The sequence below is a fragment of the Hemitrygon akajei genome, chromosome 19 (genome assembly GCF_048418815.1).
Source record: "Hemitrygon akajei chromosome 19, sHemAka1.3, whole genome shotgun sequence".
Lineage (NCBI taxonomy): Eukaryota > Metazoa > Chordata > Chondrichthyes > Myliobatiformes > Dasyatidae > Hemitrygon > Hemitrygon akajei.
In genome coordinates this window covers 34115551-34128603 of record NC_133142.1, presented here as the reverse complement: position 1 = coordinate 34128603, position 13053 = coordinate 34115551, and the positions used below count along the sequence as shown (strand labels likewise).

The 13053-nt window shown below is 41.6% G+C and overlaps 1 protein-coding gene and 1 long non-coding RNA gene across 6 annotated transcripts in view; one reads left to right on the top strand and one right to left on the bottom strand.

Moving 5' to 3' along the window:
* The window catches only part of LOC140741871 (FERM domain-containing protein 4B-like), a 316280-nt gene that overhangs the window by 99038 nt on the left and 204189 nt on the right, over positions 1-13053 (top strand). The window contains exon 1 of one of the 5 annotated variants that reach the window (XM_073072367.1): positions 6616-6862. The exons of 1 other annotated variant lie outside the window; for it this stretch is intronic. In XM_073072367.1, coding sequence (XP_072928468.1) covers positions 6701-6862 — 162 coding nt within the window. In that variant the 5' untranslated portion in view covers positions 6616-6700. Of the gene's footprint in view, positions 1-6615; positions 6863-13053 lie in introns of those variants that run through there. 3 more of the 5 variants (XM_073072366.1, XM_073072370.1, XM_073072368.1) reach the window with 3 other exon arrangements.
* LOC140741872 (uncharacterized) lies at positions 3917-12051 on the bottom strand. The gene is made up of 2 exons (XR_012102150.1): positions 11975-12051; positions 3917-4285 (listed from the first exon to the last, which is right to left on the bottom strand). It is a non-coding gene; the product is annotated as an uncharacterized lncRNA (long non-coding RNA).

Genomic DNA, 13053 nt, shown 5'->3' with positions numbered 1-13053 from the left:
TGATTAGTCGTGATTAGTATTGAATGCTGAGCTGTAGTCAATAAAGAGCATTCTGAGGCCCAGAAGTTCCAGGATTGAGCAAAGAGCCAATGAAATAGCATCGGCTTTGAACCTGCTGTGCCAGTAGGCCAATTGGAGCGGATCCAAGTTGTTTCTCAGGCAGGAGTTGGTATGTTTCATCATCAAGTTCTCAAAATACTTCATAACTGTGGATATAAGTGCTACTGGGCGATAGTCATTGAGGCAGCTTTGTCAAGTGGATAGTACTCTAGTTCAAAGAATGAGAAGCAATCATTTGAAACAAATCAATTTCAAGTAGCGGTTGACAATAATGCTAATGTTTCCCTGGGCTGGAGCGCTCAGAAGTAGGGGTTGCAGCCTCCAAATAAGTAGTCAGCTGTTCAGGATAGAAATGAGAAAATGGATTTTCACTCAGACAGTAATCAGTCTGTGGAGTGATCCATTCAAGAGGGTACTGGAGGATCTGATTCTTCATCGCAAGGCAGCGGTAATAGATTTTTGGACATTAATGGAATCAAGGAACGTGGGAGAGTGAGGGCAAGAGGCACTGGGGTAAAGGACCCACCTATAATAGTGAACTGGCAAACAAGCAGGAGGGTCTGACTGATCTTTTTCTGCTCTTTGATTGTGAGGTTTTTATCTACAAATTTTAAAAAGCCGCAATCTGAGGGTTGATTCTCAAGGATTTATAGTTGATGGTTAAGATTTTCAACTGTTCCTGACACCTTCCACAGTTTATCCAGATCTGATTCTTCAGATTGCTTAATCTCAGGCTTTGTTTCTGAATCTGCAACGTAAGATTCTCCCAAGCCTTGCAGGAATAAGCTGGCATTCTGTAGTACTTGTTTATCCATGGTTACCTCAGCTTGAACAGGACAAAATGTGAATATTATTGTGCACAGGATTAAGAGTTAAATATGGTTATCTGTTTATTGTAAACTGCCTCCCAGATTATTTCTAGGGACTTTTTATTTGATGCTGACAGCAGATTCAGAGCACAGGTATCACTCCATCAGTTTTACCATCTGGAGGTTCTATTTTGGCAGACTTTTGAATTGCCTCTTTTTTTAAAAAAACCAACAGAGTTCTGGCAGTTGGCTGTTATTCAGATCCAGACCTGCCCTGCAAGGGTGTGGGGGAGGGTTATCAAGTGTGATTTTAAGGCTTATGAATGATCAGTCCACCATGGTTCTCTGGAGGGGAGGAAATGTAGATTCGAGCGGCGGAATTAATGGATTGAGAGACGATGCACACTCTGACGAGGAGGATTTGGGTTTGTGTTCATTGAATTTATTGTCACTGAGGTGTTCATGGGTCTGTCACGTGTGGATATGAAAATCACTCTCCAGTGATCCAAGGTAGTCTTGTATGGATGAAATCCCCTGTTCCACTTTAGCAGGTGCATTTTTATCCATGAATCTCCCACTAAAAATCTCCAAACCAACAACTGCAATCTGCGAATTTGCTTTTCAGTTAACAGAATTTTTGTAATTCACTCCCATCCACATAGATCATAATGTCAAGGTGCTTACAAATCTGAAATTGTTAACTCATGAGGAGTCCCACAATTAATAATAGTAGGAAACTTTGGTCAACTTTTTTGTAAACATTGTCTTTGATTAATGGACATTAGAAGTGAATAAACACAATGCATCAGTGGTCATTAAAAGTACATCGAGAAAGTAGATGTGTAGCAATCACAGGAACCTTAATCAGCTGTACCTTCCGAGAAATAAAATGAGCCAAATGTGGAGAGCTGCCACAGAAAGTGCACACTTGATTCTACATTGGCTGTTAGAATGAAAAGCAACCTTTATATTCATCTCTTCTTCTGTTCTTTTGATTGGAATTTCCATAAATTGGAATTCGTAATCAATTGACACCTACTCATTAACTACATAAATTGCATTTATTCAGCAGCCAGATATGATCACTAGAAGTATATGCTGTTAAAGCTAATAACGTTTGCACATGCAAATTTTGTGCAAATCTGCACTTACTATGATATTTTTTAAAAATCAGGAGAATGATTGGAACAGAAAACAAAACCAGACTTGGCCTCTGTAGAGCAAACACGTTTTGAAAGCTGTTCTCACCAAGAATGTGGAAACTAAGCTGAAAGACAAGAACAGTGGAGATCGCTGGTTGAGCATGTGACTGCAGACGTATAAAGCAGATTTATGTTGCTTCAACAAAATGCTGAAAGTGTTGTCAGAACAGTGAAGGACTGCTTGCATTACATTACACTTCTGCCTGCTAATTTGCTGATATCATGGAGTTGGAGCTGATCCAGGCACCAGGATAGCTGAGGTTCCTGGACTGAAAAAGTGACAGACTTGAGATGTCTTTCAAACCCTGCATCACCGTGATAGGTGGTATCTGAAGCCTGAAACCAGAGCCTACATTGCCTTGAAAGAGTTTTCAACCCCTACAACAATTTTCACATTTTACTGTCTCATTTTCAGAGTTTAAAATGCATTGAAGTGGGATTTTTGAACTAATCTAAAATACATTGTGCATTATTCAAATCAAAGGAAAAATTCCAAAACCTGTCAATAATTAAAAAAACAAAATTGAGACTGAAAAAGTATTTATCCCCTTAGTAATTATTACACTAACTTTCCTCAGATGAAATACACTGTCTTAACAACTCTTCCAATTTGTTGATGTAGAATGTTGGAGGATCACCTGTTTTCAATGACTTCATAAGAATAAACGCCCTCTCTCTCTGTAAGGTTGAACAACATGATAGATTTTCAACAGATCAAACCAAAGTAAAGACAAAATTCAAGGCAAGTCATGGAGCTGATAATATAGAAGCATAAATCTAAAAGGCACTGAACATACCTCAAAGCTCAGTGCAGTCTATCGTGGAAAGATGGACAAATTATGAAACTGCAGCCACACTGGCTAGGCCAGGCTGCCCTTTAAACTTAGTCACCAGAAAAAAAAATGGCACATGTAAGAGAGGTTACTGTGATGCCAACAGTCACTGTGAGCAAGCTGCTGAAGTCAGTAACTGCAAGATGAAGTTCATGGCTCCACAATCTCAAAGGTCTTGCCCTAGAAGTGTATTAATGGAAGAGTGGCAAGGAAGAAAGCCCTGGCAAAAAAAACCATATCCTTGCCTGTGAAGAGTTTGCAAGGTGTCACTTAGAAGATGCGGTGAAGTGTGGAAGAAGGTCTTGTCAGATGAGACTGAAGTGGAACTTTTTGGCCTCAATACTAAGCAGTACGTGCGGCGTAGATCTAACACTGTGCATCAGCCAGGTAACACCATCTCTACTATATAGCAGCATGCTCTCGGAATGCTTTTCAGCAGAGACTGGAAATCTGGTCAGGATTAATGGGAAGATTAAAGCTGCTAAATGCACAGAGATCCTGGATTTTAAAAAACCTGCTGGCCTCTGCCAGAAAGCTCAAACTGGGAAGAAAGTTTGTCCTTCAGCAGGAAAATTGACAAAGCACACTGTCAGGGCAAGCATGGAGTGGCTTCAAATGAGGAAAATTGATGTCCTTCAGTGTCCCAGTCAGAGTCCTGGCCTTAACCTGATCGAACATTTCTGGCAAAATCTCACAACTGCTGTCTGCTGCTGCTCCCGAACTAACCTGAGCAATTTTGTAAGGGGGGGGTGGGTCAACAAGAACTGAGGAGGGTGGGGGTGGGGGGTGTTGTGAATACTTTTTGAACTGCTGACATTCAGTTTTGAATTTTTATTTTTTCATGCTTTACAATTTCCCCTGCTTTTTTGGGGGGATGTTCTGTGGGGGGGGGAGGAGAATGTGTTTCACAAATAAAAATTCTCAGTTAAATTGATCAAAATCCCTGTTTGTACTACTCATTTATGTGAATGAAAGGTTGGGAGCTGAATACTTTCATGAAGCACTATTCAAATCAAAAATCAAATCAAGTTTAATTGTGACTCAAACCAAATGAGAAGAGACAGCGTTCCTCTGGGGCCAAGCTGCTAAAACATGCATGTACATTCAAATAACGAGAAAGGGGAAAAAAAAACATAATCACATAAAGAAAACACATTTTTAGTCCAAGTCCCTGAGTGATGAGTCCTGCAAACTGATGGTTCCAAGTTGTAATTCCACTGATCCAACACTGGAGAGCAGCACTGATGGGTGAGGGCACTACCCAGCCAAGCCCAGATGCCACGTTACAACACAGGCCCCCGAGGATTGGAGCCACAAGCGAGGAGACTCTGCTGTTTCATCACCAAACGAGGGAAGCAGGCTTACGGCAATCAACAGGGTCCTGCGATCACAAAAGTAATGTCAAAGACGGTCACTCACGGATTCACTGCACACCGTCTTCACACCAACTCGCCGTTTACACGTTGCCATCTTACTGGAAGTCCCATCTCATGACAACTTGAAGTGAATAGCACAGGAACAACTGCATTAAAATATACTTAATAAAACCACATCTCAATCTGCTATAAGATGAGGAAGGAATGAGTAAGGGGGGTACATCAACTTTGAAGGGCTGATTGATTCTCCAATATGCATTTCCTTAATCACAACTTGTATATTGTTTATGATCAGCAATTTTTAATCTAACCAGATCCAATTTATAGCTACCAACAAGTAGAAGGAAATAAGATTCTAGGATCATATTTTGGTTTTTAGTTGGAGGGTCAAAGATGTCCTGAAAGGGGAAGGTGAACAGCCAGAGGTCATGGTATATTTTGGTACTATCACATAGATAGGAGACAGGATGAAGTTCTACTGCAGAAGTTTAGAGAGGTGGGTAGCCATATAAAAAGCAGTTCATCAAAGGCTGTATTTGTTGGATTGCTTCCAGTGCCTCAAGGTAATTGAGTAAAGGAGTAGAAGAATACGTGAGTGTATGACAGAAGGACGGTGTGCCTAGTCAGTCTGGGATTAGTTGCTTGAGAGCTTCCACAGGGGGATTATTAGAGGTCAATCATGATTGAGCCTCTTTCTTGAATGTGAATTGCACTGAAGGGAAACTCAACCAGCAAAACATGCTCATCAACACATTTCGATTCGTTGCTTTTGGATCAAAGGTTGGGAGATGACGTTTGTTTCCCAAAAAGTGGAAATAATCCTCCTTGATGGAATGAAATAGAGAGAGTGGTAAATTTCTGACGGAAAACTGAAAGGGCAAGATCCAAGTAACGGGAAGCTGGATTCCATTTCATAAGAGTAATTGCATTCTATAGTGAAATTTCTAGGTAAGTATTATTTTATATGGACACTCTATAATTGGTCATAATTCCCTGTCTTGAGGATATTAGCATGTTTAACTGAGTGACATTTTGTCATAATAATTTTCTCAGCAGTGCTTCTTGAGATACTGATAGGCAGCTCCAACTGTGCCTGCATCATAGCGTATTTGAAAAAGAAAGGCATTAGTTTCAACTTGACACATGATGGGTTCATTTAAACTATTTAGAGGTTGTCAACCATAGTCATAAAACACAGCTCCTAGCAGATTTTAATAAAATGGCTCCCATTGGTTTAAAAAGTAAGTGTTTTTATTCCATTCCTTCAAACAGTAGTGGAAGTTAGCTAGCTAACGGTAGTCTGTTTTGGGTTGGGTTTTCGGCTCTGCTGTGGGCGGAGTTGAATGTTGTTTCAAATCTGGTTGGCTTTCAGAAAGTGTCTCATTTTCCCTGGAGATCTCTGAAACAGATTTACAACTGAGTGATGGCTTCTCGCCAAAGCTAATACATGCTCTGTTAAAAGATCTTTGTGCAGCTTTGGTCAGGAAAATGCTGCAGGGTAGTTGTAAGGGGAACAGTTTATTATTTTTCCCCATTAAAAAAAATCAATTAAACTTTAATCTATTTGCTACAGAATCAGCTCCTGCCAAAGAGCCTTATTAGGTCTTCCATTAATTAACCTCCGAACTGTTCAACAGATTTCGGACGTTAAATATTTGGGTAGAAAAATCTCTACTGCAGTCACTTGCTAGCTGCTATGATAGGAGAGTCCCCTCATGTGTTGTGCTCTACCTGTGAGTGTTGTCTTTTTGTTAAAACCAGATGCAGCAATAAGCTTTCAAAACTGCCCTAAGTATCAGTCATTTATGTACTTAATCATGAGTAATGAACTGAATAGTTCAGATGAATATTAAGTTCAGTGTTTTTACTCTTGAAACAATATAAATGATTCAAGAGTATTCTCAAAAAATATTTGCCTGCTTGTGCATGTTTTCCAGAGATAGTAAGACACCACTGAATTTCAAAGAACTGTATTCATTTTCCACTGCAGGCAGTTTTGCGCCAGCCTTATTCAGATCCATGTATATTTTTTTTGTCATTCAGCAGGAAATTAGGAAATGAGCACAGAATTCGATTACTGCACTTCTGGCAGTTGCTGAGGTTAGGCTAGATTCTCGTCTGAGTCGTTTGCATAGAACTGAGCAGTGCGGGAGTTTCTCGTCAGGGCTCTGCCACGGAAGACATTGGCCTGGCTTCAAGCAGTACTGGGGCATGCTTTGGAGTCTGCCCAGGAAGTGCACTGAAAGGGGAGTTTGTTTTAGAATGCGACCTGTGTCTTTATATCTCCCTGCTCTTTGCGTAGTGCTCAAGTAAAAGCTGATGTAACCCCGCAGCTGAGCAAGCTTGAGAGTATCTCCAACCTACTTTTGATTAACTAACTGTCTCTAACAAATCCAAAGAAGATTTATTTAAAATTTTAAATGGCTTCAACGTTCATGTGTGGAATGGAAGATCTGCTGTTTAGTGGCAGTCGATTTCTGTGGACACTGACAATAACAACTTTGAGGAGGTGGTATACTGAGAGGCTGCGAGCTTGTCAGCAAATGCTAAGGACTTGGTGTGGACTACGTGATGTTTACCAGGTAAAGTAATTGTCCACATTCCAGTGCGTGTAAATGTACTGTATGTTCAGATTATTAGCAAGACTTGCGGTATGCTAAACTGATTTTCTTTTACTGCAATGTGGATCTTGTAAGACTAATATTTTCTGAATTATTTGCCTGCTAATGAAGTTGCATTGGAAGCTCATGTAACAATGATCACATTTCTCACGAAGTATTTTTCTCTTCTTGCAAAGGATTGATCATAATTATCTGGTCTTCCCCTCAGTTGCCACGTTATTTAAAAAAATATTGTGTATGCAAATGGCATAAAAGGAGCATGCAATTGAGTGATAGTTACAGGCAGGAGACAAAGAAAAATCATTTAGAACATCCAGTGTCTTTAAAAGCCAATCTATCTCATGACATTTTGTTAATAATAATTTTAACATGTGTTTAAATGTGAGTGATGTTAATAGGAGACCCAAATTTTAAATGTTACTCTGTGAAGACCTTGATATAGAGGTGATGATTTGTACAAGTTGTAATAGAATAATAAAGACAACCCTGATTTGTTTCCCTAGGATCCGCTTACCAAAGTCTGCTCTCAGTTTTACATTTGAACTTGGGCTACTGAGGGAAAACTAATTATTGTTGTGGTGTTGTTACTGATAGGCTTGTTAGTATCAGGATCACCACGGAAGGGGGAAAGGAGGAAATTATTCAGCAAAGATCAAGATGGTGAGCATGCTTTTTTTTAAAAAAAGTAGGAGACCGAAAACAAACAACCTTTTCCACTTCCTTGTCTAGGGAATGATGAGCAACACACAAAGATCCAATAGAGGGAAAGAGATTTCATTTTGAAAAGGTGATAAATAACAAATCACAGTAATGAATATTTACAACATTTTAAACTTTCTTGACCTCTTAATCCCTCTCTTTCCTCACACTGGGGAAAGTGCTGTGGGGCTCGCCATCTCTCCTAAGTGCTGATTCTTCATCTGTAGTTGTTGATCAGGAATATGTGCAAGGTATTTGGGAGGAATCCCATCTACAGCAGTTGTTTTTAGTCGCCTGCTTGGATTGCTGGATCATGGTCAGGAGTATAAACCTTGAAAGTGCTTCGCCTTTCATATGGGTCTACTGACGGAGGTTCATTGAATTACATCTTGGGCTGCCCAAGCTGTATGCCTCAGAACTGCGCTGTCCCATGTGCAGAGGTATCATTTTAGCTAATCTGTCATCAACAATCTCTCCTCGTACGCAAGACATCCTGTAGAACCTTTGAAAGGGAAAATGGTCTTCAGTTCTATCATAAACTGCCTGGCACCTCCAAGAAGCCTTGCCAACTCAGTGCTATTTTTTTTTTCAGGTTTTGGTTCATAATTTTATTGTAGAAAATTATCAAATCGTGCAGTAAGTTATTCAAAAGAGTAGTTTGTAATGTTAAGTAATTATATACATTTTGTATGTGTATGGTAACTTATTTTTGTGGCCAGCAAAATGTATCCCATAGAGGTGTTACCAACATAATTGCAGTCAACCCATGCACTTCATGAGATGCCAAAGGGTTTCCAGGCAGAGCTTTTTAGTTGCAATGCCCAAAGGTCACACGCAATCCCACCTCTTTTCCAGTAAGAAGATCAGATATCACAGGAGTCTGAATTTTATCATTACCATTGTATTTTTTTCCTCTGCGGGTGAGGGGGTCAGGGATTGTTATTGTTGCTGCTTATTTCTCTGAGTGAGGGAGTTGGGGGTTGTTAATGATGCTCTTTTTCTATGGGTGGGGATTGTTACTGTTGCTAATTTTTTCCTGCAGGGGAGGGGGTTTTTGATTTTATTGTCACGGTTTTTTTCAGCGGGGGTGGGGATTTTGGAGTCTGAGTTTTGTTTCTTTGTCATGTTGGGGGGGGAGGGAATTGATGTCTTTTCCTCTAACTCCATGGTCTCTCTGTATTTCATGGCTGTCTGGAGAAGACAAGTATCAGAGTTGTATTGTACATGTATACTTTGACAGTGAAATGAACCTTTGAACCAATAGATGCAGGGTGTTTTACTAACTGCATATAGTGATACAACACGGTAAATTGAGCAGCATTCAGAGGCAGGGATTCTGTATTGCTGAGGTAGAGTAGGGAAGTACAAAGCCAACAAATAAATAATAAACACGGAAGATTCTATAGATGCCGGAATCCCAAGCAATGAACACAAAATACTGGAGGAACTCAGCAGGTCAGGCAGCATCCATGGAAACAAATAAACAGTTGGCATTTCAGGGTGAGACCCCCACATCAGGACTGAAAAAGGAGGGGGGAAGAAGGTTTGGGGGGCTAGTGGAAGGGGGTACAAGCTAGAAGGTGATATAGGGTTGGGGAGGGGGGATGTCGGAATGGGAACAGGGATTGGAATTAAGATGTTTGGCTACTGAGAAATCCTTTTTGCAAATTGAGCGAAGACGCTCGAGAAAGCAGTCCTGCAATCTACGTTGAATCTCACCAATGTAGAGGAGGCTGCATTGGGAGCACCGGATATAGTAGATGACCCCAACAGATTAGCAGGTGAAGTGTTGCCTCACCTGAAAGGACTGTTTGGGGCCTGAATGGAGCTGAGAGAGGAGGTGAATGGGCAGGTCCAGCTTGCAGGAATAAGTGCCAGGAGGCAGATTAATGATGAGGGATGAATGGACAAGGGTACACATCCTACCAATCAACTCTGCTCTCCCTGGAGTCATTTGATGCTATTTCTTACAATTGCTCTTTCAGTCATTCTCCACAGAAAGGTCTTGCACATGAAAGTGCCATTTGTCCACTTGCGGAGAAAGTCAGGAGGCCGCAGCTAGTGGGAAACTTGTTAAGGAAAGGGAACAGGGTTGCTGTCATTCAGGGTAGACAATGACCATCTCCAACAAGAAGGTATCTCATCACCTCCACCGGCCATTCAGTGACTTTGGCTTTGCTAGGTTCGTTGGCATCAACCACATAGCTGGACCAGCCACACAAAAGGCTACAGCAGCAGGCCCAAGACTTGGCATACTGTAGAGCACCTCCTGCCACACCAGATTCTGTCCACATTTGCAAGTCACCAGTTCGGGGGGTGCATGATGGGATATCGTCCAGTACACTGGATGAGTGAACCTCAAAACACAACATCCTTCTCAAAGTCAATTAGGGATAGGCAATAAAAGCTAGTCTTGCCAGTGTTAGTATGTTTCATTATACTAAATAATGATTGAACGAAGGTTGGTTGTGAATCCCACACAAAACTCATTTGAGCCCCTACATGTCTGAAAGATAGTTAGCCTTTTACAACTAACACAGAAGGAAATCTAAATTCTCCATGTAAGGTGTGCATCCATCATGGGCCCAACACGTCGACAGTCACAGAGGGCTTTAGCGGTCTGAGGAGAATGGGGATGTACCAAAGACTCTGGCAAATTTCTGCAGAAGTAATGTTGAGAGTATTCGGACTGGCTATAACAACGTCTGGTATGGAAGCTCCAAAGCACATGACTGGGGGAAAAGAAAAGATCCAGAGTTTTATAAACTTAGCCAGCTTCATCACAGGCACAATAGTCCCCACCATTGAGGCAATCTTCAAAAGCCAGTACCTTAAGACGATGGTATCTATTATTAAGGATCCTCACCACCCAGGACATGCCCTCTTCTCATTAATATGATCAGAGAGAAGGATCAGGAACCTGAGAACCCTTACTCAACATTTTAGGAACAACATCTTCCCTCCATCAGATTTCTGAATGGACCACAAACACTACCCTGCTTTTTTTTTCCACTACTTTTTTTTCTGTGGCTTGTAGTTTTACATTGTACTGCTGCCACAAACAACAAAATTTTACATGTTAGTGATAGTAAACCTAATTCTGATTTTGATTCTGACTGACTTGTGCCATTCATTGGCTAGAGGATGCAGTTAGCATCAAATTGTAGAGTGCACAGTGGATGATGTCACTTGGCACAGAAGATTCAAAACACATTTTTTTTAAGCAATATACACAAAATGCTGGTGGAACACAGCAGGCCAGGCAGCATCTATAGGAAGAAGCACTGTCGATGTTTCGGGCCGAGACCCTTCGTCAGGACTAACTGAAAGGAAAGATAGTAAGAGATTTGAAAGTAGGAGGGGGAGGGGGAAATCCGAAATGATAGGAGAAGACCAGAGGGGATGGGGTGAAGCTAAGAGCTGGAAAGGTGATTAGCAAAAGCGATACAGAGCTAGAGAAGGGAAAGGATCATGGGACGGGAAGCCTAGGGAGAAAGAAAGGGGGAGGGGAGCACCACAGGAAGATGGAGAACAGGCTAAGAGTGATGGGCAGAGAGAGGAAATAAAGGGGGAGGGGGAATAAATCAGGGATGGGGTAAGAAGGGGAGGAGGGGCATTAACGGAAGTTAAAGAAATCAATGTTCATGCCATCAGGTTGGAGGCTACCCAGCCGGTATATAAGGTGTTGTTCCTTCAACCTGAGTGTGGCTTCATCTTGACAGTAGAGGAGGCCATGAATAGACATATCAGAAAGGGATATTTTTTTTAACGTTGGCAACCCATGTTCAGAGGACTGTTGTTAAATCAAAATCCTTCACTTTGCACACACAAACATTGTATTCTGCAGATGAGTGCCTCACCAGTTATTTAAGGCTTCCAAATCAACTGAACTGATTAGGAATGGAGACAATTTGCATGACTTCTCCCAGAGATTTAAGGTGGATTAGAGGTGTGATATTGATGGACCACAAAGATGGCAGCATAATCAGTCCAGTTAACAAACTGGACTGTTGATGGCTAAAGGTTACACTTGGAAAATAAGGGCTACTGTGTGGTAGACAGTGATGGACGCAAGCAGTGAATTATCGACACTGAAGTCTTGGTGGGAGATGATCATTGAAGAAAGGAGCTGCAATATGATTTTCCATTCCCAAATTAATTGCTGCAGCTTGTTTAATGAATTTGTCAGAGCAGAAAATGTGAGCACAGAAACCTGATTGCATCCTAATATGCATGTGACCTTCTAACTTTACTCTATAATTCAACTCCAAATCTCACTGAAGTGCTTTTATCTTCCTTTCTATGAAAATGTTCCACACATCCCCAATCACCATAGCCATTCAAACACATCTTTGTGCAACATTATATTTCTACCTTGTTGCCTCCATTAACTGATCTTCTGTATCCTCCTTTGCAACGGCTGGCATCGCTCTCAGTCAGCGCTCTTGTAGGCTGCACAAAAAGAAGAGATTCCAGTGTACAAGGTGGTGATGAGATGTGGGTTGTCTGAGCCCTGTTCAGCTAGGTAAAAGAACAGCATTGCAGGGGAGAATGGCAATTACTAATGGATATAAAACAGGGCATATGAGTTTGAGATGGTTATTCCAGCTAAACTGTGCATTTGTGCAGAGAGATTGGAGGAGTCATTTGTCATAACCCAGGGAGACATTTGCAATGCCTCCAAGGGTAGAACAACGACCGCCTGCATGAAATGATAAACTTGCCTCACTGAGACCATGCATATACTGAGTACTGCCCCTAGAAAGGCAGATGTTGTAGGATGAAACACATCCGTAGCATCATCTGTTCAAGTAAGTGTTCCACAGCAAAATTCTCACAACTCACTGTGCAGATGACGCAATGCACGGTAGCACCCCCGCGATGCACGGTAACACCCCCCGCGACGCATGGTAGCACCCTCCCGTGACACAAGCAGCTTAACCAGTCATGAGAGTAGCTTCCTCTGCTGATGTCATGACGGTTGTGCGGGGAGGAGGAATGGAGATTCAGATTTCTCCAAAGGAGTGGATGTCTTGCAAAACTTGAGAGGATTAAATTTTCAAACCTTTGAATTCGGATACAAATGAGTGTGGACACAAGTTACTGGTCTGAGGTATATTTGATTTGTGACTGGAAGGTGATTTTTTTTTTAACTTCTGTGATGTGTTAGACCATGAACCCACTGTAATGGAATGTGGATGAACTGTCTGCAGCCGTATATGCAAGTGGCTGTGTTGGCCTAAGAGGTTGAAGTAGAGGGTGATTTTTGGTTTGTAAGGAGCGTGGATTCCTGGAGGCTGAACGGCCCTCTTGATAATGCTGGCTGCCGTTGCTGTGGTCTCAATGAGTGCCCACTTCAGACCCAACCTGGTTCTTTATCACCCCCTTCCCGCACAACAGCATACAGCTCCTCTCCTCTCATTATTATAAATCTCCTCTCCCCCAGCTTCATC